At 59.2% G+C, this 23,333-nt stretch overlaps 1 protein-coding gene across 2 annotated transcripts in view; it reads left to right on the top strand.

Moving 5' to 3' along the window:
• The first annotated feature begins 3,757 nt into the window (after positions 1–3,757).
• Positions 3,758–23,333, top strand: part of ZNF236 (zinc finger protein 236) — an 88,937-nt gene continuing 69,361 nt past the window's right edge. The window contains exons 1-3 of one of the 2 annotated variants that reach the window (XM_058676923.1): positions 3,758–3,897; positions 13,162–13,304; positions 14,193–14,354. In XM_058676923.1, coding sequence (XP_058532906.1) covers positions 3,843–3,897; positions 13,162–13,304; positions 14,193–14,354 — 360 coding nt within the window. In that variant the 5' untranslated portion in view covers positions 3,758–3,842. The remainder of the gene's footprint in view (positions 3,898–13,161; positions 13,305–14,192; positions 14,355–23,333) is intronic. The other variant, XM_058676922.1, reaches the window with a different exon arrangement.

Genomic DNA, 23,333 nt, shown 5'->3' with positions numbered 1-23,333 from the left:
AATTGAAGATATGGAGAACAACCTTAAAAAGCAGTCAGAGGCAGACAGACGTGGAGGCTGCTCGCGCCCTCCCTGGTGTCCGAGTTGCAGCAGCTCAGCTTCAGCTCAGGGACAGCCTGCACAGCGCAGGGCTAGCCCCGCTCTTGGTCCCGCCCAGCCCGGGCCTGGACGGAGCTGTGGGCTCCCAGCTTCACCCTGCGAGGCCTGGACGGGGCTGTGGGCTCCCAGCTTCACCCTGCGAGGGCCTGGACGGGGCTGTGGGCTCCCAGCTTCACCCTGCGAGGGCCTGTGTTTGGGGAGTGAAGCAGAAGATCTGTTTGCCTTCCCAATAAAATGGAAACAACAAAACTGTTTCGAATGGCTTCAGATAGAACTCTCAGATAAAGACGCAGTTCAACTTTTTTTGGGTTTGGTTTTTTAATTAAGCCAGCATAATCTTGATGCCAAAACAAAGAATTGAAAAAGGAAAAAAAAAAGGCTTCATTGATGATCACAAATGTAATACTAAACAAAACAGCAGCAAGGAGAACAGCAACACATAAGGACACTGTATTCTGAGTAAGCTGGATTTATTCTAGGCACCCAAGGTTTATGTTTTAATTCACCTTATTGACAGCGTATGTGACAAGACATGCGAAAGCTTTCATTAAGGTTGGAAGACAGCTAGCTTCCTCCAGGCAGGCTGCAGGCAACTTGGCTGGGAGGGCGGCCAGGCACGCAGGGCGGGCCGGCTGAGGAGTGGCTGGATCCAGCTCAGACCTTGGCAGCAGACAGAACTGAGACAGGACCAACTGAGGGCTAAGCAGGGATGGCTGCTGTCACTAAAGGGAAGAAGTTCTAACCAGTACCCTCAAGGAAAGGGGCCGAGAACTCAAGGTCCAGACTGGTCCACAGGACAGAAAACGGGGAGGGAACACAGCCAGGACGGAGCTGCCTGCAGGAGGGGGGAGCTGCCTGCAGGAGGGAGGAGGCGCACTTCAGCTCATGGGGAGCAGGTGCAGCCAGGCTTACCACACACCAGCGAGCAGCGAGGTCCCCTCACAAGAGGACTTACTGAACAGCCAGTGTGGCTGGGTGGCCAAGGTTCCTGCTTAGGTTGGTTAAATGTGAAGTAACTTTCCGCAGGATACTCAACTAGGAGGCTTGAGAAGCAGCCCCCCGCCCAAAGGCTTAATGGGGCTGGCTCTATAAGCCAGTCCTCCACTTTCAAGCGCCAGCATCCTACACGGGGAGTGGTTAGTGTCCTGGCTGCTCCACTTGAATCCAGCTCCCTGCCTGTGGCCTGGGAAAGCAGATGGCCCAAGCCCTTGGGGCCCTGCACCCGCATGGGAGACGCGGAAGCAGCTCCTGCCACTGCAGCCACTGGGGAGTGGGCCAGTGGACAGAGACCTAGCGCTCCGGCTCTGTAATTGGCCGTTCAGGTTAAAATAATAAAAGCTAGCTTAGGGAAGACATCTTGGGTAACAGCACAGAGAAACTTCCATTTAGGGTTACTTGCTCAGGACCAAGTGGGTGAGTTCATCTGGAATTTAGGGGTCCAGTGATGCAGGGACTTTCTCTTGGTCTCTCCTCTCCATAAATCTGACCAGGCTTTATGGTTAAAAAATAAGTTAAAACTTTTATTTTTTTAAAGATTTATTTTATTTTTATTACAAAGTCAGATATACAGAGAGGAGAGACAGAGAGGAAGATCCTCCGTCCGACGATTCACTCCCCAAGTGAGCCGCAACGGCCGGTTCTGTGCCGATACGAAGCCGGGAACCAGGAGCCTCTTCCGGGTCTCCCAGGTGGTGCAGGGTCTCAAGGCTTTGGGCCGTCCTCCACTGCTTTCCCAGACCCCAAGCAGTGAGTTAGATGGGAAGTGGAGCTGCCGGGATAAGAACCTGCGCCCATATGAGATCCTGGGGCGTTCAAGGTGAGGATTTTAGCCGCTAGGCCACGCCGCCGGGCCCAAAATAAGTTAAATCTTAAAGACCAATTGGGGATGTTGCCCCCCCCCCCCCCCGCACGGAGGCAGCGGGGGGGGGGGGGGGGAATGCCCTGCTAGGGTTTTTGGATACTGATCCAAGGTTCCTGGGCTGCGGAGGACACTTGTTTTAGAGGCAATTGTTCATCATTTCAGATCCAGCAAACACAGCTTTAGCTCTGCGTTGGCCCTTGTGTTCACCTGCCCTTCCTGAGGGGTGCCAGTAAGACCCCACCTGCTCACTCCTGTGGGGCTGAAGTGCTCCTCTGCATTACAGGCACTCCACTCCAGGCAGGGGTCAGGGCGAGTGCCAACTCTGTTCAGCTGTGCTCGGGGGACAGTGTCCCCCAGGCTGCAGCTCTGTCATCAGTAGCCCAGGATGCTGGGCCGCGCAGCCTGTTGCTCAGTCTGTTAGGTTCTACTGGTCCTTCGTCCCGACTTCTCACCCATGTACCCCACTCGTGTATTTTGTAAATGGCTTCAATCCTTTCCGGATATGAAATCCTTACGTTTCCCTGGCTTCGTGCTTTGGTCCTAACACGGGGAGGCCCACACTGCGTGTCCCTCGCTCCGACGCAACACGAGCGTGTGCATCAGTGGCAAGCGGGTACTTACAAGCCACGCGCCCTCAGATGGCTGGGTGCTTCCAGAGTCTCTAGGAAGGGCACAGGAAGGCGCCTTCAGGGAAGCGCTGCGGCGGGCAGGTGAATGAAACGCTGAATTCCCCTCGTGCTTCGTGGGTTCACCCACCGTGGCAGCTCAAGATCTTTCTTTCAAAGTAGAGGCATTTACCAGGTCACATCTCCAGGAAGTGGGTGAGCATGTGTGAGCACATGGCCCAAAGGAAGCGCTGCTTATTCTGTCCCCGCGTCCTGACCCGCTTCTGGCTGTGAAGATGCGACTGCTCCCTTCGGTCCGGCTCAAGCAGGCCCTGGCCCACTGGGTTCCCCCTCACTTGCGTGCATCTTTGAACTTGTGCTGGATTGTGGAACGGTCCGCCAGGTGTCAAGGTTTTGGCAGGTGAAGCCCTTGAGCACCTGTGTCCCGCTGCAGCTCCCCGGGCGCTGCTGTGCACGCGGGGCTCCAGGCCCGGGGCCACGTCGGGGAGGCCAACGCGGGGGCACGGGCGCGGAGGCGGCCCCAGTCGTCCGCGCCGGACCCCGGGCCCCCGACCCCGAACTCCCAGGTCCCTGGCCTGCCCGCCTCCGGGATCTCCCAGACCCCCGACCCCTCCGACCCCGGCCCGCCAGCCCCCCAACCTCCCAGACCCCCGACCCCAGCCTGCCCGCCCCCCAGCCTCCCGGCCCCTCGGACCGGGTCCCCCAACCTCCCAGACCCCCAACCTCCCAGACCCCCGACCCCAGCCTGCCCGACCCCCGGATCTCCCAGACCCCCGACCCCTCCGACCCCTCGCCTTCCGACCCTGGCCCGCCCGCCCCCGACCTCCCAGACCCCCGACCTCCCAGACCCCCGACCCCTCGCCTTCCGACCCTGGCCCGCCCGCCCCCGACCTCCCAGACCCCCGACCTCCCAGACCCCCGACCTCCCAGACCCCCGACCCCGGCCTTCCCGGCCAGGTGACGCCGCCGCCCGCTCGCCCGGCCGGCCCCGCGCATGCGCCCCGCGCCGCCCCCGCCCCCACCGGCCCGCGCCCAACGCCCCGCCGCGGCCCGCGGGCCATGGAAGCCGCCGAGGCCGGCGCGGCTGGAGCGGCGCCCCCCGCGTGTGCGGGCGCCTGCCTCCCGTGATCCCGGCGCGCCCCACCGCTCCGTCCGCCTCCCCGCCCCGGGCCGGCCGGGCGCGCCCCCCGCCGCAGCACCCGCGCGTGCGCGCGCCCGCCGCAGAGCCGCGCCGAGTGAGGGGTGGTCCGCCGACGATGCCGCGGGGCCGCCCCCCGAAGCCCAGGGACGGCGCGGCGCGCGGCGACTCCGGTAAGCCCGCGGCCCGGGCCTCCGCACCGCCCAGTGCCCGCATGGCGGCCGGATGGCGCCCGGATGGCGCGGGGGGCGCCGGGAGCGGCGGCCGGGCGGAATGATACGGGCGGCGCCGCGGCCCCTCCGCGCGCTGGGCCTACTTTCCTGGGCCGCTGCTCGCTCGCGCCCGCCCCTGCGCCCGCCCCGCGCGGGGTGGGGGCCGGGGCCGGGGCCGGGGTCGGCCGGGGTCGGCCGGGGCGGGGGCCGGGGGCCGGGGGCCTCGCCGGGCGGGCAGCGGGCGGGTAGCGGGCGGGCGGCGGGACGCCCCAGCCCCGCAGGCCCCCAGGCCGCGCCGCCGCGCACAGTGAGGCGGCCCTGCCCCGCGCCGCGCCGCCAGAGGGCGCCGTGCGGTGCACACAGTAGGTGCCGCGTGGCCTCGGCGGGGTCGGGCTCCGCGCACGCCCTCGGTGCGTGCCCCCGGGTGCCCGCGGCCCCGCAGTGTGCCGCTCAGGTACCGGGAGGCAGCAGGGGAGCCCGGGGCTCCGTCCCCGGCTCACCACGGCCCTGGGAGGAGGCTGGCTCTGCTGCGCCCTGAGACGCAGCGGCTTCTGCCCAGGTGAGCGGGCCTCGCCCAGGCGGCCCTCACCTGGCCACCGTCCACCTGCAGGGCCGTTTCATACGGGAAGGAGGCGGCCACAGCCGGGTTACAGCCCTCGGAGAGCCCCGGCCCCTCTGTGACAGGGCCCAGGCCCGTTTGAGGTGGTACCGCGCTGTTACCGTCTGCAAGGCCGACTTCCTATGCGCGTGTTGGATTTAAGTCCCACCTGTGGCCGTCTTGGCAGGGCCAGGCCAAGTGCAGCCCACGGGCTCCGTGTCCCCGCTCTGCTCTGGGGCACCCGGCTGGGTCTGCTTCCACAGAGCGGCGCCACCTGCTCTTGGCTCAGGGCCTCAGCCAGGCCCGTCTTCAAGGCCTCCTCCTGCTAGTCCTGTAGGGCTCTGTGCCTCCCTCGGCTTCTTGGAAGGCCTTCTTCCAACCAAAGCCCGTCTCCTCCTCTGGGGCACTTCTCAGCAAGTGGGCGGTGGCCCTGGCAGCTACTGCAGGTGCCTGGGAGGACCCGTTCCGCCGCCTCTTCCTGTGCAGGAGGTCTTGGGGGCGCAGCCGGTCTCCCTGTCTGCCAGCTGTAACAGTAACAAGGATCTGTATACAGAAACTCCTGGCAGTTTTTTGTGTTAACATGTGGTAGAGTTTGCAAAGAGCATTACTTATTGGAAGCGGGGAGGAGATAGAGCTTCCATCTGCTGATTCACTCTCCAAGTGGTTGCAGAACACGCGGCCTGGACCAGGCTGAGCGAGGAATTGTACGTGGTTTCCCATGTGGGTGCAGGGGCCCAGGCCCGTGGCCCACCCTCTGCTGCCATCTCGGGAGCCTTGCCAGGGAGCTGGCGTGGGAGGTGGGCAGGGGGCACCGGCCGGCCTGCTCTGCCCTGGCCCCCATTCCCTCAGCTCCTAATGATATCTCTCCTGGGAACTGATCTCACCTGGCCTTTCGGTTGCCCCACTGTGGACGGCCCTGAAAAGCCTGTGAGTGCTGCAGGCATCTTCAGGGGAGAGGGGCTTGTGAGGTGCCCGCTGTGGCTTGGGCTGCGGGTCCCTGCGCCCAGATGTGCGTTGCGTTTGCCCTGGTGAGCAGGAAGGCAGCAGTGCCAGGGGCTGGGAGAGGAGGGGGTGAAGTGGGAGGGTGGCCTGCACAGGGCAGTGCCCGCCCCGCACGCAGCCTGAGGCGTCCCCAGGGCCTTCCCTCCTCTCACTCACTGTCGGTGCAGGAGGTTCCGCTTTCTGTCTGCCCTGCTGCCGGTTTGCTGTGTCTAAGAATCGCCCGAGTCACTGGTGTGTCTCTCAGAACTGCAGACGTTGCCTTTGGGGGCTCAGGGCTCCTGGGGAGCACCTCTCCTCTCCCCAAGAGGAGCAGTCACCCCTTTTCTCATCTGAGGCTTGCCAGGGCTGCTCAGTTTGACCGATCTTCAAAGAGAACAGAGTAAAGTTTGGGGTCCCTTTCCCTAGGTACTCGTCGGGTTTGCACTGTTAGTTTTTCCCTTTTTATTTCCTGTTCCTCCTGGCTTCTTGATGTGGCCTGCTCATTTTCAGCCTTAACTTTCCAACACGTGCGCCTGAGGCTGCGTGCCTGGCTGCCGTGTCCGCGGCGTGGCAGGCACCCTGGCCCCGGGCCGGTGGGGTCGGGATGTTGCTTCACTCTGCCCCCCACACATCTGGACAGGGTTTCCTTTTATCTTCATTAGGTTTGAGAAATGAGGCTTTTTTGTTTGTTTGTTTTGTTGTTTGTTTGTTTTTTACAACGTATTTATTTGAAAAGCAGTTACAGAGAGGAGAGACAGAGGTCTTCCGTCGTTGTTTCACCCCCCAGAAGTCCTATGCTGGAGCCAAGAGTTTCCCTTGGATCCCCCAGATGGGAGAGAGGCGCCAAACACTTGGGCGCTCTGGCTGTTTCCCAGGACATTAGCAGGGAGTTGGGTCAGAGGGGAGCAGCCGGGACTCCCACCAGGACCGGTGTGGGGTGCATGTCACTGCTGCGCCGCAGGGCCTGCGCGGCTCAAGGCATTGCTAATCGTCCTGTGATGGCTTGTAAATCCCCCTTCTCAGCTGGGGCTCTTCCAGGCAGTTGGGTTGGTGCTGCGGTGATTGGTCGGGTGGGGCGTGTGCCTGAGGGGACTGTGGCCATCTGGGGCTCACGGGGGCTTAGCTCACATCTGCTTAGGTGCTCGGATGGTGTTATCTGGTACTTTCTGCTGGGGGATGACTGTCCCCCCTCGTGGCTCCTCGTCCTGTTGGACCTCTGTCACTAACTGGCGTGTTTACCCTCGGCGGCGCCTTCGCCCTGGCCTGTGCTTCGGGCCCTCTGCCCCTGTTGGAAGCTGTTTCTCTTGGAAGTGGCTTCTTTCTTCTCTCGTAAGGGTTGTCTGATAGTGTTTTAATTGCCGTGTTGAGTTTTGTGTTTGATTCTCTCTTCTGTTACTCAGGCAAGTGTTTTCAAACGTGGCTTTTGTCCCCCTCCGTGTGCGTTCTGTGGTGACGTGGTCATATATGAGGGGAGTGTGCCTTGGCCTGTTGGTTGGCCCCTCTCCTTAGGTATTATGGAATGTGTCGTCACTGTACTTAAGACTTGGGGTTTTTCATTGTGAGCCCCCGAGAACTGTGCCCTGGCACTAGCATGTGTCATGTTCTGCAGTCATCCACCCGACATGGCTCCTTCTGGAAGCCCTGTGCCCTGGAGCAGTTGCTCCCAGGCACTGCTCCAGTCCCTAACTCCCAGGACCCCCCTTTTAGTATGTGGCTTCGTCCGGCCTGGCTACCTCCTCTCACTGGAGTGTGCGGTGCCTGTCTGTGACCTTTCTGCTTGGTGACTCGGTCAGTGCTTGGTTCCTCTCTAGTGGAATGCGTGACTACCGGGGTGCTGTCTCTGCTTGAACGTTTCTTAGGGATGGACATGTAGGCGGTGCCACGCTGGGAACACGGACGCGTCTGCTGGGCCCCTCTGCAGCCCTGAGTGACTGCGGGAGCGGAGTCGCGGGTTGGATGGAGACTGGCTCTCAGAGCTGCCAGCAAGGCCCAGGGGGCCATGCTGTTTGCTGTGCCCACCTGCCATGTGCTGCAGTCCCGGAAGTGTGCTCCCTCACAGTCCTTGTTGCTCTGTGCGGCTGAGGGGCCTCCCACGGAACCCCCTTGCTTTTGGGGGACAATTTCCATTGCTGGGCATCTTGGCTGCCCCTTGGCGGCTTGAGGACCCTGTGTGCTGCCTCGCCTGGGGCGGAAGCTGATAGCCTCCCATCTGTCATTGCGATTGGGCCTGAGGGCTTCCACCAGCTTAGCAAGAGCACCTTGTCTGTCAAGTTCACCTCTGTGAAGGGCATAGTGCTGTAGGAGCTCCTGGGAACAGAGGCCTCAGGCTGGCCTTCCGTGTGGTGATGTGGCAGGGACAGGCTCTGGGCAGTCCCCGCCAGCTGAGCCTTCTTCCTGTCCACCCAGTGCTCACCGTGCACGGGCCATCCTGGGTGCGGACATCCCCTTGGCCCGTGGCCTCTGGTCTGGCTGAGCAGCTGTTTTGGCCCAGGGTTGGCCGGCTGGCTAGTGACAGGGGTCAGCCCGCCGGAGCATGGCTGGCCGTGGTGCCGCAGCTGGACAAGACGGAGCTTCCCGGGCCAGCCCTCCTGGCTGCTGCCCGCGGTCCTGACTTCCGGCCAGCTGCTTTGTTCCTTCTGGGCCTCCTGCTGCCTTCGGCCTCTGGGGGCGTCCAGGGCGGCTGGGGAAGTTGTCACTGGTTTTGGTGGATGTTCCCTGTTGGTGAACGGCGGAGAGCATCTTTCCCTGCGTCCGCAGCCGTCTGCAGCTGTGGAGAAGTGTCCCTTCAGCCCACCCGTGCTGTGGCTCAGCCGTGTCCTGGAGTGTGGTGTCGGAAGACGGTTGCCGTGTCCTGGATGGTGTCAGATGGCGGCTCTGCAGAGCTGTGTACTCCAGGCTTAGCTGTTTTCCTTTGACATACACGAGGGTTTAGTTCTGGTGGAGCCCAATCTCCATGTTTTCTGCTTGGTTCCCTGCAGCACTGAGCCCGCAGCCATGGGGCTTTTCCCACGTGAGAGCTTTCATGTTCTGCTTCCCAGATCGAAGTCTCTGCCCTCCCATGTTGGTGTGCGGTGGGCTGTGTGCGTGGTCCCGGGACCCCTTGCAGAGGAGTGTGCCCTCTGCGCCGTGTGGTCTTGGATTCACATGTCAGTCGACAGGCAGGCATTGTGTCTTATTCTGACCCCCTGCCCTGCCCCGTGGTCTCCTCAGGCCAGTGCCACACTGCCCAGTCCACTGTGCTTCACGTCGGGACACGCCCCCTGTGCGACTTAAAACCACCTTAGACTGGTGGTGGCACTTTAAGGAGTGCTGCCCGCACGTTGCTGGGCGAGGCTCGTGAGCATGGGCTGCCCTGCAGGAGTGCCTGCTGGGGCCTTCAGATGCTGCTGAGTGCTCGGTTGACGTGAGAGCGCCGCGTGAGGTGGACAAAGCTCGAGGCCTTTTCCCGTGAACTTGGCAGTGACAGGGGAGGAGATGGGAGATTAGATGGTGTTTGGATCCCAGCTGCAGTGGGACCGCTCCCAGGGACTCGGGGTGCTGTTAGGGCAGGAGGCGCCTGCTGCTTCTGAAAAGGGCAGGGTCAGGTGCTTCGGGCTTGTCCTGTGGTGTTCCTAGAAGGAGGTGCTCCAAGCTGTGCTCGAGGCCCACTCCGAGCACTGGGTTTTCTGAGTGACGTCAGAGAAAAGAGTGCAGTCCCACTGGGGCAGACTCCTGGGAGCCGCCTGGCTGGTGATGCCTGTGGTGGACAGGAGTGGGCGGACCCAAGGAGGCTGCCTGTCGCTTTGGGCAGTGTGAGCTGCAGGCTGTGGAGGAGTAGGGGCCGTGTGGACGGGCTGTGGGGCCCTCGGATGGCGGGGCAGGACCGTGTGGACGGGCAGAGCCGTGTGGACGGGCTGTGGGGCCTTCGGACGGCGGGGCAGGGCCGTGTGGATGGACTGCGGGGCCCTCGGACGGCGGGGCAGGGCCGTGTGGACAGGCAGGGCTGTGAGGATGGGCTGTGGGGCCCTCAGACGCTGGCTGCATGACCTTGTGTGCCAGCCCTGTGAAGGCTTGGGAGACCAGTGTGCTGGGGGAAGGGCTCTGGCCGGTGTGGGAGGGGCAGCAGCAAACAGGCCACCCGGAAGCAGAAGGAATTAAAAAGTAATGGGGAAAGAGTGCAGTGTCCAGGAAGAGAGCCTGGCGGTGCCAGCATGGGGCTGGCGCCAGGAGGAGTGCAGGGGGCAGGACACTCAGCTGGGTTACAGAGCATAGAGCCCAGGAGGCGTTTGGGGGTGAGCACAGTTGCTTTGGAAACAGGCTGACATAGTCTCCTTTGGGTGTTGAGGGTCCTAGGTGGGGACTTAGGCATGGCCGATACGTCAGGCGCGTGCAGCTGCCCTCTGCAGCGCCGTGGGCGTGGCTGGACACGGGGAAGTGGCTAGCAGAAGAGAACGGCCCGCCCACTGTCTGGACACGCCCAGAAGCAGGCTTGGCCGCGCAGACCCCGCTGCCTAGCCAGTTCAGCTGGGCCTGCTCTGGGGAAGGGGAGGCCTAGGGGCGCTCCTGGAGTCCAAGCCCTGACACGGGGAGGTCGGGTCACTGGGGGCGGGCGTTGAGCAGCAGCTGTGAGCACTGGAGCTGGCCATGCCCCGCCAGCGTTGGTGGGCTTCTGTCCCTGGGCTGTCAGGAAGCTTTCCGTGTGCTTCATGACTCAGATGGGGTTCACTGGCTTGGGGTAATAGATGGCTGTTTGCTGTTTCAAATCCATTCGTCCGGAGGGTTCCATTGGCCCCGAATCTGTCTCTGAGGCAGGCAGTGCTGCTCGGACCCTGCGCCATCCCTGCGCCGTTGTTGTCTGGTTCTGCACATGGGCAGCAGTGCTGGCCGGCACATAGTGTGGGTCTTGGCTGCAAGTGGTGGTTGTGTGTGTGTGTGTGTGTGTGAATTCCTGTTCTGACTGTGTGTGTGTGTGTGAATGCCTGTTCTGACTGTGTGTGTTTGTATGTGAGAATACCTGTGTGTGTGTGTGTATACGCCTGTGCTGGCCTCTGTGTGTGTGTGTGCACGCCTGTCCTTGATACCTCCTGGTCGTAAAGAAGAGGCTTGAGGCAGAAGGCCTCCTGGCTGTACAAGAGGGGAGGTCAAAGTTGCTTTGGTTTTTATTTTTTAAATAATCTACTCCTTTTTAAGAAGAAGAATTTGTTCACCTGAAAGGCAGAGTGACAGAGCCAAGTGTTCCACGCACATTGGGGTTCCCCCCCCAGAGGGCCTCGTTGGCACTGAGCCTCGAGCTGCTCGGGCCATCCGCTGCCGCATCAGAAGGGCTGCTGGGGTGGCAAGCGGTCATCCAGCGTGCTGTGCGATGTCAGCTCCTGGGCTTTAACGTTTGGCTCAGTGTAAAACCACAGCATTTTTTTCTCCTCTAGTCACAGTTGAGTTAGGATAACTGTGTTCAGTTTGCTTTGGAGCCAGGTTAATATTGAATTATTGCTGTTTGGTTAAGGGACTTTTTGAGAAAGTGCTTTATTATACTTTGAGAAGAACTCTGCTTAAGATGAGAGACTTCTGGAAATGTCTTAAGTTGTAAGTACAACTCCATTTTCCAATTTTAAATGTATAGTTCCTTGTCTCCTGGCTTTTGTCTGTTCCTTGCAGCTCATTAAATCCCTTCTCAGTCAGCACAGAGACTCAGAGCCTTGCTTCACTCTGTCCTCCAAGATCTGTTGCAGAAACACTTGAACTGTGGCCTTGAGGCGCGGATGCTGCTCCTTCTGGGAGCTGCCAGCAGCTCGCCGCTTGCAGGCACTGCAGCTTTGGGAGGGGGGCTCCGGTGCTGCAGGCCCAGGCCCGGGGGGGGGTGGGTGGGCAGTGGTTGGCTGCGGCTCTGCCTGCTCTGCTCCCAAGCCGCCCCGTCCAGGTGTTGAGTCCAGGTGTTGACTGGGGAGGGGTGGCTGCGGCTCTGCCTGCTCTGCCCCCAAGCTGCCCCCGTCTAGGTGTCTGACCCAGCTGTCTGTGGGTTGAATGTGACCCTGCGATTTGTTATGTAACCATAGAACAGGTGTGTTTGACCTCAACCTTGGGCCTGGTTGCCGACTTAGCCAGTTGTGGTGGAGTAGGACGCTCGCCCTGATGAGATCTGAGCTTGTTGAGGCGCCGTGGTGTTTCTTGTAGCTGGGCTTCTCTGGAAACACTTAGGGGTCGGGAACGGTTTCTGGCTATGAGGTCTGGCCAGGGCACTGTGTCTCCCCATCTCGACAAGCTGTGGGAGGCACCTCAGGAGTTGGTCAGTTATGAGATAGATTGGATTATTGTACTGTCTTTGAAAGGCTTTTATATTTCTCCTAAGGTTCATTGCTGAATGGTTTATGAATTTGTGTGTGTTACAAATGGCTTTTCCAAGTGACTACATGAAGGCTCTGTTTTGTAATGCACCAAGCCTGAGGAAGATCTGCACAGGTTGAGAACCCACCGTGGCTTGTGTGTGTGCAGGCAAGCTGATGGAGCTGTGTGTGTGCACATATGTGTGTGCAGGTGTGCCTGCATGTGCAGGTGCGCCTGTGTCTGTGTGCAGGTGTGCCTGCATGTGTAGGTGTACCTGTGTGTGCAGGTGTGCCTGTGTGCAGGTGTGCCTGTGTGTGCAGGTGTGCCTGTGTGCAGGTGTGCCTGTGTGTGCAGGTGTGCCTGCGTGTGCAGGTGTGCCTGTGTGTGCAGGTGTGCCTGCATGTGCAGGTGCGCCTGTGTCTGTGTGCAGGTGTGCCTGTGTGTGCAGGTGTGCCTGTATGTAGGTGTGCCTGTGTGCAGGTGTGCCTGCGTGTGCAGGTGTGCCTGTGTGTGCAGGTGTGCCTGTGTCTGTGTGCAGGTGTGCCTGCATGTGTAGGTGTACCTGTGTGTGCAGGTGTGCCTGTGTGCAGGTGTGCCTGTGTGTGCAGGTGTGCCTGTGTGTGCAGGTGTGCCTGTGTAGGTGTGCCTGTGTGCAGGTGTGCCTGTGTGTGCAGGTGTGCCTGCATGTGCAGGTGTGCCTGTGTGTGCAGGTGTGCCTGTGTCTGTGTGCAGGTGTGCCTGCATGTGTAGGTGTACCTGTGTGTGCAGGTGTGCCTGTGTGTGCAGGTGTGCCTGTGTGCAGGTGTGCCTGCATGTGTAGGTGTACCTGTGTGTGCAGGTGTGCCTGTGTGCAGGTGTGCCTGTGTGTACAGGTGTGTCTGTGTGTGCAGGTGTGCCTGTGTGCAGGTGTGCCTGTGTGTGCAGGTGTATGAGCTACTGGATGTGTGTGCATGTGTATGTGTGAGCAGATGTATGAGTGTGTGCAGGCGTGTGCATGTGGGGTGGAGCTGTGGGCCTGCGCGGGCGTGGGTGCTGATGTGTACCTGAGCTGAGTGTTAGCATGCAGGGCAGTGAACTGGCTTGCGCAGGCGTGGATGGCTCAAGGCTTAGGAACCCCACTTCTGGTTCTGAGCATCCCACCAGCAAGGACTTCAGCTCTCTTCTCCCAGGTCCCCATCATCTGACCATCTCTCAGTTCTAACCTGAGAATATGTCCGTTTTAAAAAACCGGTGTGTGATTAACTTCCTGTAACATTGGCTTCTAAGTGTTAAGCAGATACTTCGGTTTGGTTTAGGGCTCGGAATAACGACTGGTGTTTGTTGTCTGTACCTGTGCGGTTTTGTAGATGCCGGTTTCACCTTGAATGCAGAGAGCACTAACTATGACGAGCCAGTCCCAAACTTCCACACGTGTGAGATCTGTCTACAGACTTTCCCCAAAGAGTCCCAGTTCCAGCGCCACATGCGGGGGCACGAGCGGCATGACAAGGTACGTACCCTCGCAGGGGAGCCTGGCTGTGCCTTCGCTTCCGAGTCCTGCTCACAGGCGGCCGTAGTGCGTGTCACTCTGGAGAAAGCGTGGGGCACTTTCTGCCTGTTTGTGAGTGCATGTGCTAAGGGAATCTGTGCTTCCTTGCCAGTGTGGCATTGGTGTGCTGTGCGGTGTCTTTCTCCAGCAGGGAGATTTGCCCTGAAGTGGTCTGGTCTGTGCGGTGGTGGCTGTGCAGATGTGGCCAGCAGGGTGCAGCAGGATTGTAAGCAGATGTTTGAGCCCTTGCAGGGTCCTCGGGACCTCACTCCAGTGTCTTACCGGGATGGTTCGCCTGAAGGACAGGAGGTGGCAGTTGAAATGGATGGCTGGCATTTCCCTGACTTGCCTGCATGTTCCAGCTCTAAGTACGAGTGCCAGGGCCCAGCCATGGGTGGCGACCTCCCATCCTGGGAATCCACAGATTTCCACGTGCCCACTGGCTGCTGGCAGGCTCACTCTGGGAAGATCCCTGCCAGTCCAAGATAAGCACTCTGTTAAAATCCAGGAAAGAGTGTCTCATGACTTTTGTTGCTAGAGGTGGTTTGGTCTACACACGTGAGTGGGTCAGAAGTCGGACCAGGAGTGTCCTGAGTGAGCTGCTGTTGACCGCTGAGTCGGCCGCCACCACAGCAGCTAAGGTGCCAGCCAGTCAGCGCCTGGTGCTCGGCAGGCCCCCGCTGGGCTCTGCTGTGGCCGCGGCCAATGTGGCCTTGTAGCCCTGGGGGCAGCAGGTGTTTTGGGGAGAGGTTCTGTGTGTGCCGCCGGCCTGTGCTTCGCCAGCGTTTATTGGACACGCGTGTGTGGGACAGTTTACCTCAGGGCTTCTTCACTTTTCTCTCCAAATAGCCACATCGCTGTGACCAGTGTCCCCAAACATTCAATGTTGAATTCAACCTGACACTGCACAAATGCACCCACAGTGGGGACGACCCCGCCTGCCCCGTGTGTAACAAGAAGTTCTCCAGAGTGGCTAGCCTCAAGGCGCACATGCTGTTGCACGAGGACGAGGTACCGTGACCGTTCCCCTGTGCTCTGTCGTGGCCGTGCCGCTGGGCTCTGTCGTGGCCGTTCCCCTGTGCTCTGTCGTGGCCGTGCCGCTGGGCTCCGCGGGCGGGGGCTGTCCGCCGAGCACTGCACGCTTCGCATACACGTTGCAGGAACCCGGTTACCACGTGGTTCGGTTGCCTTGACTAATCTCTAGTTTCCCAGTACAACGTTTTAGTTTGTGGCTCTGTCAGTAGCTCAGCGTGGAGGCATTTTCAGGGCAGTGTGCTGGAAGGGCCGTGTGTGTCCTCGTGGGGTGGCAGGCATCCCGCGTCCGAGCACAGCCTCTGCTCCTGCTCCCTGCTGCTGTGCCTGCGAGCTGACGCAAGTGCTCGGGCCCCTGCGGCCGCGGGGCGACCCTGGGGAGGCCTGTGCAGCCCTGGCTCTTGCGGCCATCTGGGGGCAAATGGAAGACCTCCTTATCTCTCGTCCTCCCTGTCAGTCTGCCTTTCAGATAAATAATAAATACATACTTTAAAATAAAAAAACGTCCAGGTAGCAGAGGCTGCTTCTGTGTCTACCTTTCCTTTAAAATGTCTCTTCAAAATTTATTTTCTGTGTTAGAAGGAAGTAGACAGAGAAGGAGCTCACATCTGGTGGTTGACTCCTCAAAGGTCTGTGACGGCCAGAACGGGCCCAGGAGGGAGCCACGTGCTCGGCCTGTTGACAGCCAGGACAGACCCAGGAAGGAGCCACGCGCTGACCCGTGACAGCCAGGACAGACCCAGGAGGGAGCCATGCGCTCGGCCCAGGACAGCCAGGATGGGCCCAGGAGGGAGCCACGCGCTCGGCCCAGGGCTCCATGTGGGTAACAGTGCTGCAGCTGCTGGAGGTATAATCCACCGCCTTCCAAGATGCGTGTTAGTAGGAAGCTAGGATTGAGAGCGGAACCAGGCCTGGAACGGGCAATGCACCCTGCAGATGTCCCTGGGGCGTCTTAATTGTTACCCAGAGGCCACTCCTCCACACCCACTGTTCACCCAGAAGGGAGCCTTTGCAGGATCCCACCGTGGCTCCCCCGACAATGATAGGGGAACCCTTTCCCCTGGTTTGTGGGAACTGGGGGAAGAGAAGACGTGGGTGGCCAGAGTGCCAGGTGCTTGGCAGCATGGGAGTGCAGGCACGGCTGTGGGGTGGAAGTGGCTGTTGGCTACACCATGCCCAGCCTTCCTGCTTCTCATAGCAGATGCTTATGAAGACATGAGGTGGGGGAGGGGGAGGTAGCGAAAGCCACCTCTGGTTCCGAGGTGATCGCTGACGGTGGTCGGGATGTTCTTCCGCAACAGGAAAGCATCTACAGTCTTCCCGTTGCACAGATACCGCTAAAGCCCAGAGTCAGGTCATGTTTTCTGGGTAGGTTGCATCCTCTTTTTCTGAGTGCCTTTATTTTTGTTTTTAAGTCATGTTGTTTTTGTGTGTATACACATGTTTACTTTGGAAGGAGCTAGAGTCGAGACTCAGCAGGAAGTGCCTCTCCGGGAGGCAGAGTGCAAGGGCTGTCGTTGCCCAGGCTGCAGTAAGGTTGGCTGGCGAGATGGGGCTCCAGGCTTGGGATTCGGGTCAGTCGGGGGAGGGCAGCGGGAGACAGAGAGACGGGGTCCCAGGCCTGGGATTCGAATCTGGCAGGGGAAGCCGGGGGCCCCAGGCCTGGGATTCGGATCTGGCAGGGGAAGCCGGGGGTCCCAGGCCTGGGATTCGGATCGGGAAGGAGGAGGGCAGCGGGAGCCAGGGAGACGGTGTCCCAGGCCTGGGGTTCGGGTCGGCAGGAGGAGGGCAGCAGGAGCCAGGGAGACGGTGTCCCAGGCCTGGGGTTCGGGTCGGCAGGAGGAGGGCAGCAGGAGCCAGGGAGACGGTCTCCCAGGCCTGGGGTTTGGGTCGGCAGGAGGAGGGCAGCGGAAGCCCGTCCATGTGTAGGGACTTGTTGTCACCACTGGCTGTGAAGTGCCACCCCAGACCCATGAACGAGTCCTGTCCGTGCGTCAGTCACAGAACTTTTTCTTTTAATATGTATATAACCAAAAGCCTCTGTAATCACCCCATTTGGAGAACATGTGTGTGTTCTTTCTGACCTTTTCTCAATCCTTGCATTTCGTGTTCATTTTTTTAGTCATTGATTACGTTGTGTTATGTGATATAGTTTCATAGGTACTGGGACTTTCCCCATTTCATGTTCATTTTTACAAACTTTCCCATGATTGTTAATAATCTGTTTTTCTTCTGTTATTAAATCTGAGTGCCTTCCTCTACCCAGAATTTGTTGCTTTATGGAAGTGTTTATTGTTCAACCTTGAAATTGTTAATATAGTATCCATCTTAGAAATGATAATTCAAGCACATTTGTGCATCTTGAATGTTTCGTTAGGATAGATTCTTGCAGTTGTGTCGGCAGCACACGTGTTCGCGAGGTGCCACCTTGGGTCCCAGGAGATGCGTGTCCCTGCACACCTGTGCTCTGGAGCCACGTGGCTCCTCAGACGTGACTGCACTTTTCGGGATGGTGCCTTGCGGGAAGTGGCAGAGCTCGGCTGGTTCGCTGTGACTGCTGGTGCGCGGGCACCCAGCCCCCAGGGCAGCCTCTGCCAGCACAGCTGAGCTGCCCAAGCTGCGAGCAGGGTTTTCAGCGTCTCCTCCAGTCGCCCCTCAGTGAATCCAGCCCAGGGTGCCTGCTGCCTTCTGTCTTCAGGATGCTAGGGGTCGCTTGGGGTCGCCAGGCCAGCTCCTGTGATGGGCAGGTGTTGTGGTGCTGAAGGGGGTGCCCTCATAGAGCTGTGAGGAGCACTTTGCACCCCCAGAGCGAAGGGACTGGCCCAGAAGTCAAGCGTGTTGAGGCTGGGGACACCTGTGCTGTCACTGGATAGTTCATCTCTGGAAATGGAATTGTTGGGACAGGATGTACGAATCACAACTTTAATGTTTGTTATCAAATTGTTTTCCAGAGTTCGTCAGTTTGTATTAGAGTCAGTGGGTGTGGCTAGGAGTGCCCAGGTCTCATCATTTTCAGTAGGCTCTGTTGTAAAACTCGTCTTCCAGTTTGATTAGTCGTTAATATGTTTTTTCTGTTTTACATTTCTTTGACTGAAACATCTTTCTGTTTTTTTACTTATTAATGTTTTTCTATCTTATTTTTGTTTTTTCCTATGACTTATTTATTTGTTTGAAAGGTATGGTTATTCTGGATTTAGGGAGGATGAAAACGGAGAGAATTTTCCATCTGCTGGTTCATTCCCCAGATGACCAGAGCAGGCAGGGCTGGGCAAGGCCAGAGCCGCTGGGGGCCCCAGTCCTGGAGCTGTCTCCCGCCGCTCCCAGGGCGTTAGCGTGAAGCTGAGACCGGAACCCCGGTACTCAGCATCTGGACAGGAGGCCACTGCTGCCACCTTCGGCTTTGTGCAGATAGAGGGGCAGAGAGGCGAAGCCCCGAGCACCTGCTCAACATGCCTGCAGTGCTCAGGGTCGGGCCAAGATGCTTTCATGTGAGACTAAGCGTCTCACACACACTCAGATTTGCAGTCTGCTCATTTGTAAATTATGATTCTTGTAACTTGGTTAGAAATACTTCCTGCTTCTAAAATTAGGTAAGAAAAGTCTCCCATACCTACTGCGGAGCCCGGTATACACCTTTAGAATCGTACGGTACTGCGGTGTCTGCGCGTCTCTGGTCCCTCCTGAAAGGGCCCTTCCCTGTAGGACCCAGAAGCCCCCGTTGCACCCGGCTTCCCAGGGCCCCTCCTGCTGCAGGACCCAGCTTTTCAGGGCCCCTCCTGCTGCAGGACCCGGCTTCCCCTGGAGCACCCGGCTTCCCAGGTACTGCCCCCTTGCTTACCCCCTCAGTGCTGCTGCACTTGGGCTCTTGGCTGCTCACCTCCAGTCGCATGGCATTCAGGACTGGCCTGAGGAAGGTGTTCCTGCTTACCTGTCTCTTTCTCTTTGTCCAGGTTGCCTCTGCTTAGCCCTTGGACCCCCTTTCTAGGCTTGAGAGCCCCCTGCCCCTGTGACAGTCAGGTCACTGGGGCACAGGGAGAGTCTGGGTGGAGTAGGACTGCAGGCTGGGGTGCAGTGTTGGTGAAGGTTTGGGGGTGAACTACTGCTGGAAGTCTCCACTGTCCAGCTGTGCCTTGATGTGTCATCTTGGTCAGGATTGCCAAAGTCCATTCCTCTTCTCTGGCATTTTACCCATGAACTTCAGAATTCCGTGTAGCTTTTTAGGAAGTGTTTTGTTTGTTTGTTTTGATTGTATTACATTTGATTGTCTTGGAGAGGAATCTGGTGTGCGAGTCTTTGTGAGAACATTGTGCCCAAGCCTCACCTGGTAGTATTTGTTACTGCATGTTCGGCACACCAATTCAGTGTGCTCTCAAGCGGACTGAGGTTGGTCCTGGTGTCACCAGGGATCTCCCAGAGGCTGTCCCTTGTTAGCAGGAAGGAACGTTTTTGTATCTGAACTTCCCAGATGCCCTTCCTACCAGATCCTCTTGGGTGTTCCTGGTGTGCAGCTCAGCCACAGACAGTAACTGGGGATCCGTGTGGCGTTCCATGTTCATGTGGCCCCTTGACGTCAGCCTTCATTATCCGCATCCATAGTGAGGGCACGCTCCTCAGTTCTATCAGGAAACATTTCTAACTTCAGAATTGCAAAAATATTTGTACAACTTATTTTAAAATGATTTATTTTTAACTTGAAAGAGTTACAGAGCAAGAGGGAGAGACAGAGCGTGAGAATGTCTGTATATTGGTTCACTCCTCAGATGGCTGCGACAGCTGGGGCTGGGCCAGTCTGAAGCCAGAAGCCAGGCGCTCTCCTGTGAATGCAGGGGCCTACGGCTTTTGGCCATCCTCTGCTGCTTTCCCAGGTCCTCAGCAGGGAGCTGGAGCAGGAAGTGGAGCAGCAGGGACTTGAACCGGCGCCCATATGAGATGCAGTGCAGGCGAAGGATTAGCCATCTGTGCCACCACGCTGGCCCCTGTACATTTCTTGATTCACCAGTCGTTAACATCTGTGAAACCTCGCTCTCCTTCCTGTTTTGAACAGTTTGATATCACATGCCTTTACTGCTGGACACCTGAAGACTGTCTCCCAAGCAAGGGTGCTTGTCAACATTGCACTCCAGGGCTGCCCCCGCCTAGCTGAGCAGAGCCCAGCAGTCCCTTCGGTAGTCCTGTCAGCTCACCAAGGAGTGCAGCTGGGGGCAGGGGAGCTCAGCAGCAGATGCTCCGGTCCAGCTTGGGAGGGACGGGCTGCGGGCCGGGTGGACCAGGGGCTGAGGGCCGGGTGGACGAGGCGCTGGGGCAGGATGGGCCATGGGCTGGGTGGACGAGGGGCTGAGGGCCAGGTGGACGAAGCGCTGGGGCAGGACGGGCCGCGGGCCAGGTGGACGAGGGGCTGGGGCAGGACGGGCTGTGGGCCGGGTGGACGAGGGGCTGAGGGCCGGGTGGACGAGGGGCTGAGGGCCAGGTGGACAAGGCGCCGGGGCAGGACGGGCCATGGGCCTGGTGGAAGAGGGGACGGGGCAGGACGGGCTGTGGGCCGGGTGGAAGAGGGGCTGAGGGCAGGACGGGCCGCGGGCCGGGTGGAAGAGGGGCCAGGGCAGGACGGGCTGTGGGCCGGGTGGAAGAGGGGCCAGGGCAGGATGGGCCGTGGGCCGGGTGGACGAGGGGCCGGGGCAGGACAGGCCATAGGCCGGGTTGACGAGGGGCCAGGGCAGGATGGGCCGTGGGCCGGGTGGACGAGGGGCCGGGGCAGGATGGGCCGTAGGCCTGGTGGAAGAGGGGCTGAGGGCCGGGTGGACGAGGCGATGGGGCAGGACGGGCCGTGGGCTGGGTGGATGAGGGGCCAGGGCAGGATGGGCTGTGGGCCAGGTGGATGAGGGGCTGAGGGCCGGGTGGACGAGGTCTTTTGTCTCTCCCTGTCCCCGACTTCCTTTCTCTGCAGTTTCTCATTATTTCCTGCTCTGAAGTGTGGGTGGGAGTGGAGAGTGGCAGTGTGTCAGTGGGCTTGGGCAGTGTGAGTGCCTCATTGGGCCATGTGCGGCTGCCTTCCCTGGGGTTCCCTGGTCCTAGGGATGGCTGATCCTGGAATCTCCTGACTTTGTGGATCCCACATGCTGCACCTGCCGTGCTGTCTGCACCCGCCCCTGTCGGCCGGTTCTGCCTGGAGGGCCCGGGCGGTACTGACCTTTCCCATGGAACCTGGCCTCAGGCGGGGACTGAGGTCCCACTGCCGTGGTTTCCTCTGACAGGAGTGCGTTGCTCAGTCTTCAGACACATGGGGTGACCTGGGAGCCAGAGCCAGACTTGTATCGGGGAGTCTTCTATAACTGGGGAACAGGGCCACTTGGGGCAGTGGCAGGGATTGGCCAGGGTCTTGGTTTCCTTGTGCTGGCTGTGGAGCGAAAGCTGGGGTTGCCTGCCCTGCTGGTGGGTTTTCAGCCTGGGTTGTGGGTGACATGGGCCGGGGAGGGGCCCATGAGCTAGAAGGAAGGATGGGATAGCCGTGCCATCAAGGCCGGGAGGACCTAGAGGGCCCTGAGCCGGCTTGTGTCGTCTCTTCGTGCTCTGCATGGTTGAGCCAGAGAGCAGAGGGGTGCTCCTGGTGCTGTGTGTGGCCCAGGCCCTCTGCGTAGGTGTCCATGCCAGGCCTGCTTTCTGCTCTCTGGTGGCTGTGGGGGTACCTCACCTCCCATTTGGCTTGCCCAGATGTGCCTGGCAGTCGTTTCCAGAAGCCTGCAGGTTCCCCAAGGCACTTTCAGTATCTTCTCTTCGTTATGTTTTCTCCTTCCCAGATTTTGTGCAAGTTCCCTTCTGGATCATTCTCTGAATGGAGCTCACAGTGCTGTTCACGTGCCTGCTTGGGGCCCTCTTTCTGCTGCCGTGTGTGGGTGGCAGTGTGCCATGCCAGGCCCTCGATCTCAGTGTCCGTGGGCTGTGGTTGAGTGTGTGCGCTCACATCTGTGCCATCTGTGAGTAGAACAGCTGTCAGTGGCTGTTCATGGCTGCTCTGCTGAGATGAGCAGCCTGAGGCCCACAGTGGCTGCCAGTCGCTGGAGCCACTCTTTAGCCAGGGCAGTAAGTGGTTTGTAAACATGCGCCTAGGACTGAGTACCTTCCAGGGCTGTCGGGCAGCCTGCTCATACTCCCAGACCCTCCCTGCCTCACTCTTGCTGATGACAGATGGCCAGTGGGCTGTGCCCACCCTTGTGGCTGTGAGGGCAGGGTGGGCTCTGGCACAGTGCCAGGCTCTTCCTGCACTGAGTCCTGTGTGAGGTCCACAGAGGCCAGCAGCTTCCAGAAAGAATCTTTGGATAGGTCCTGGCATGATGAGAGACTGCAGAGAAGGGGGAAGTGGCCCGGGGGCGCTTTGCCCGGGTGGGCTGGGCAGGGGGTATGGCTGGGAGACTGAGCGTGTCCCCTCACACTCTGTTGGCATTTGGGAGATGAGCTCGTCTCGGACAGGGCGGAGGTGGAGGTGGAAGAAAGTGCTGGGCCTTTCCCGTGCTGCTTTCTCCTGGTGGGGCTGCGTTTGAGGGTTGCTTCTGCTGCCCAGGAAGAGGCCCTCCCTGTCATGTAACTTGCTCAAGCCCCCAGGGTGGCCATGGTGTGCGTGTGGGCCTGGGTGTGCACGCAGCACAGGCAGGTGCATCCCGGCTCCCTGTGGACAGAAAGCGCTTTCCCAGGGGTGACATCTTGGCTTGGCCTGAGGGCTGGGGCGGACTGCATTCTGCTCCCAGTTTGCAAGGTGTCTGTGCTTTGCTAACCTGTGGTCACGTGGCAGTGAAGTAAGGCCTGGGCTGTGGGGGGCCTGGAGCAGCGGGCACTGGGGTGCGAGGCTCGGGCCTGGCCTGTCTTTTTCCAAGGAGAGCTGTGTTGGGAGTGGTTGTTGATTTTCTGGAGGGCAGGGGTCATAGACACATCTCTATTGGGTGTTTATTTTGAAGAAGTGCTGCGCATTTTGGTACCTCCATTTTTCCTTTTGTGAGTTTGCTAGAAGAAAGTTAATGTCAGCGGGCTGTACACAATCTAGGGGTTCATGGTTTCCGCGGATGATGACTAGGCAACAGCTCTGGTCCCCGTGCCTGAGGTCGCAGACAGGCTGCATTCGCCATGTGCTGTGGCTGGGAGGCTGGCACACACTGTGGTCGGCAAGAAGTGTTGCTGGGAGACCGTCCAAGGGGCCAGGACTCTGTGGTGTGCAGACAGCAGGCCATGTCCGCTGTGGGCACCGTGCAGGGAGCCCTGTTGGGCGAGCTGACCACAGCCTGTGGGGGTCGGTCACTGCATCTGACGGACGTAGCTATGGAGCACTGGGTGCGTGTTGTTTGGTCTTGACTTGGGCCTCAGGGGATTCGGCTTTATGGCATCGGGGAGGCAGAGGCTGCTGGTCCATGTGTCACAGGGCAGGTGATTGGCAGGACAGAAGGTGTGCACTAGCGTCAGTTACTACCATGTATCTGAATGGTGTTAACCTTCCAGGAGCCATGTGAAGAACAACAAAACAAAGCAGGAGAACAGACGAGGGAAAGACGTTTTAGCAATAGAAGTTGATTATTAAAAAATATCCAAAGTGTTACTGCGGCACGTATGAAAGGTTCTCCGGGATTCTGTGTTTGTTTTGGCCCTGTGCTCATGGCTGGCAGTGGCCACCACACTCAGCCTGACTTGTCCTCACACCTGGGCAGAGGTGTAACCCACTCCATTGCAAAATTGAGACGAAAGAATTCCACCTACTTCAGAGTGGGAGGTGACTTTTTGTTTAAAAGGGGTCTGCTGGGCCTGGCATGGTAGCATAGCAGCTATGGGCGCCAGTTCTAATCCTAGCTGCCCCACTTCCCATCCAGCTCCCTGCCTGTGGCCTGGGAAAGCAGAGGAGGACGGCCCAGTGTCTTGGGACCCTGCACCTACATGGGAGACCTGGAGGAGGCTCCTGGCTTCTGTCTTCTGACCGGCCCA

The sequence above is a fragment of the Ochotona princeps genome, chromosome 18 (genome assembly GCF_030435755.1).
Source record: "Ochotona princeps isolate mOchPri1 chromosome 18, mOchPri1.hap1, whole genome shotgun sequence".
NCBI lineage: Eukaryota > Metazoa > Chordata > Mammalia > Lagomorpha > Ochotonidae > Ochotona > Ochotona princeps.
This window is presented reverse-complemented; position numbering and strand designations above follow the sequence as displayed.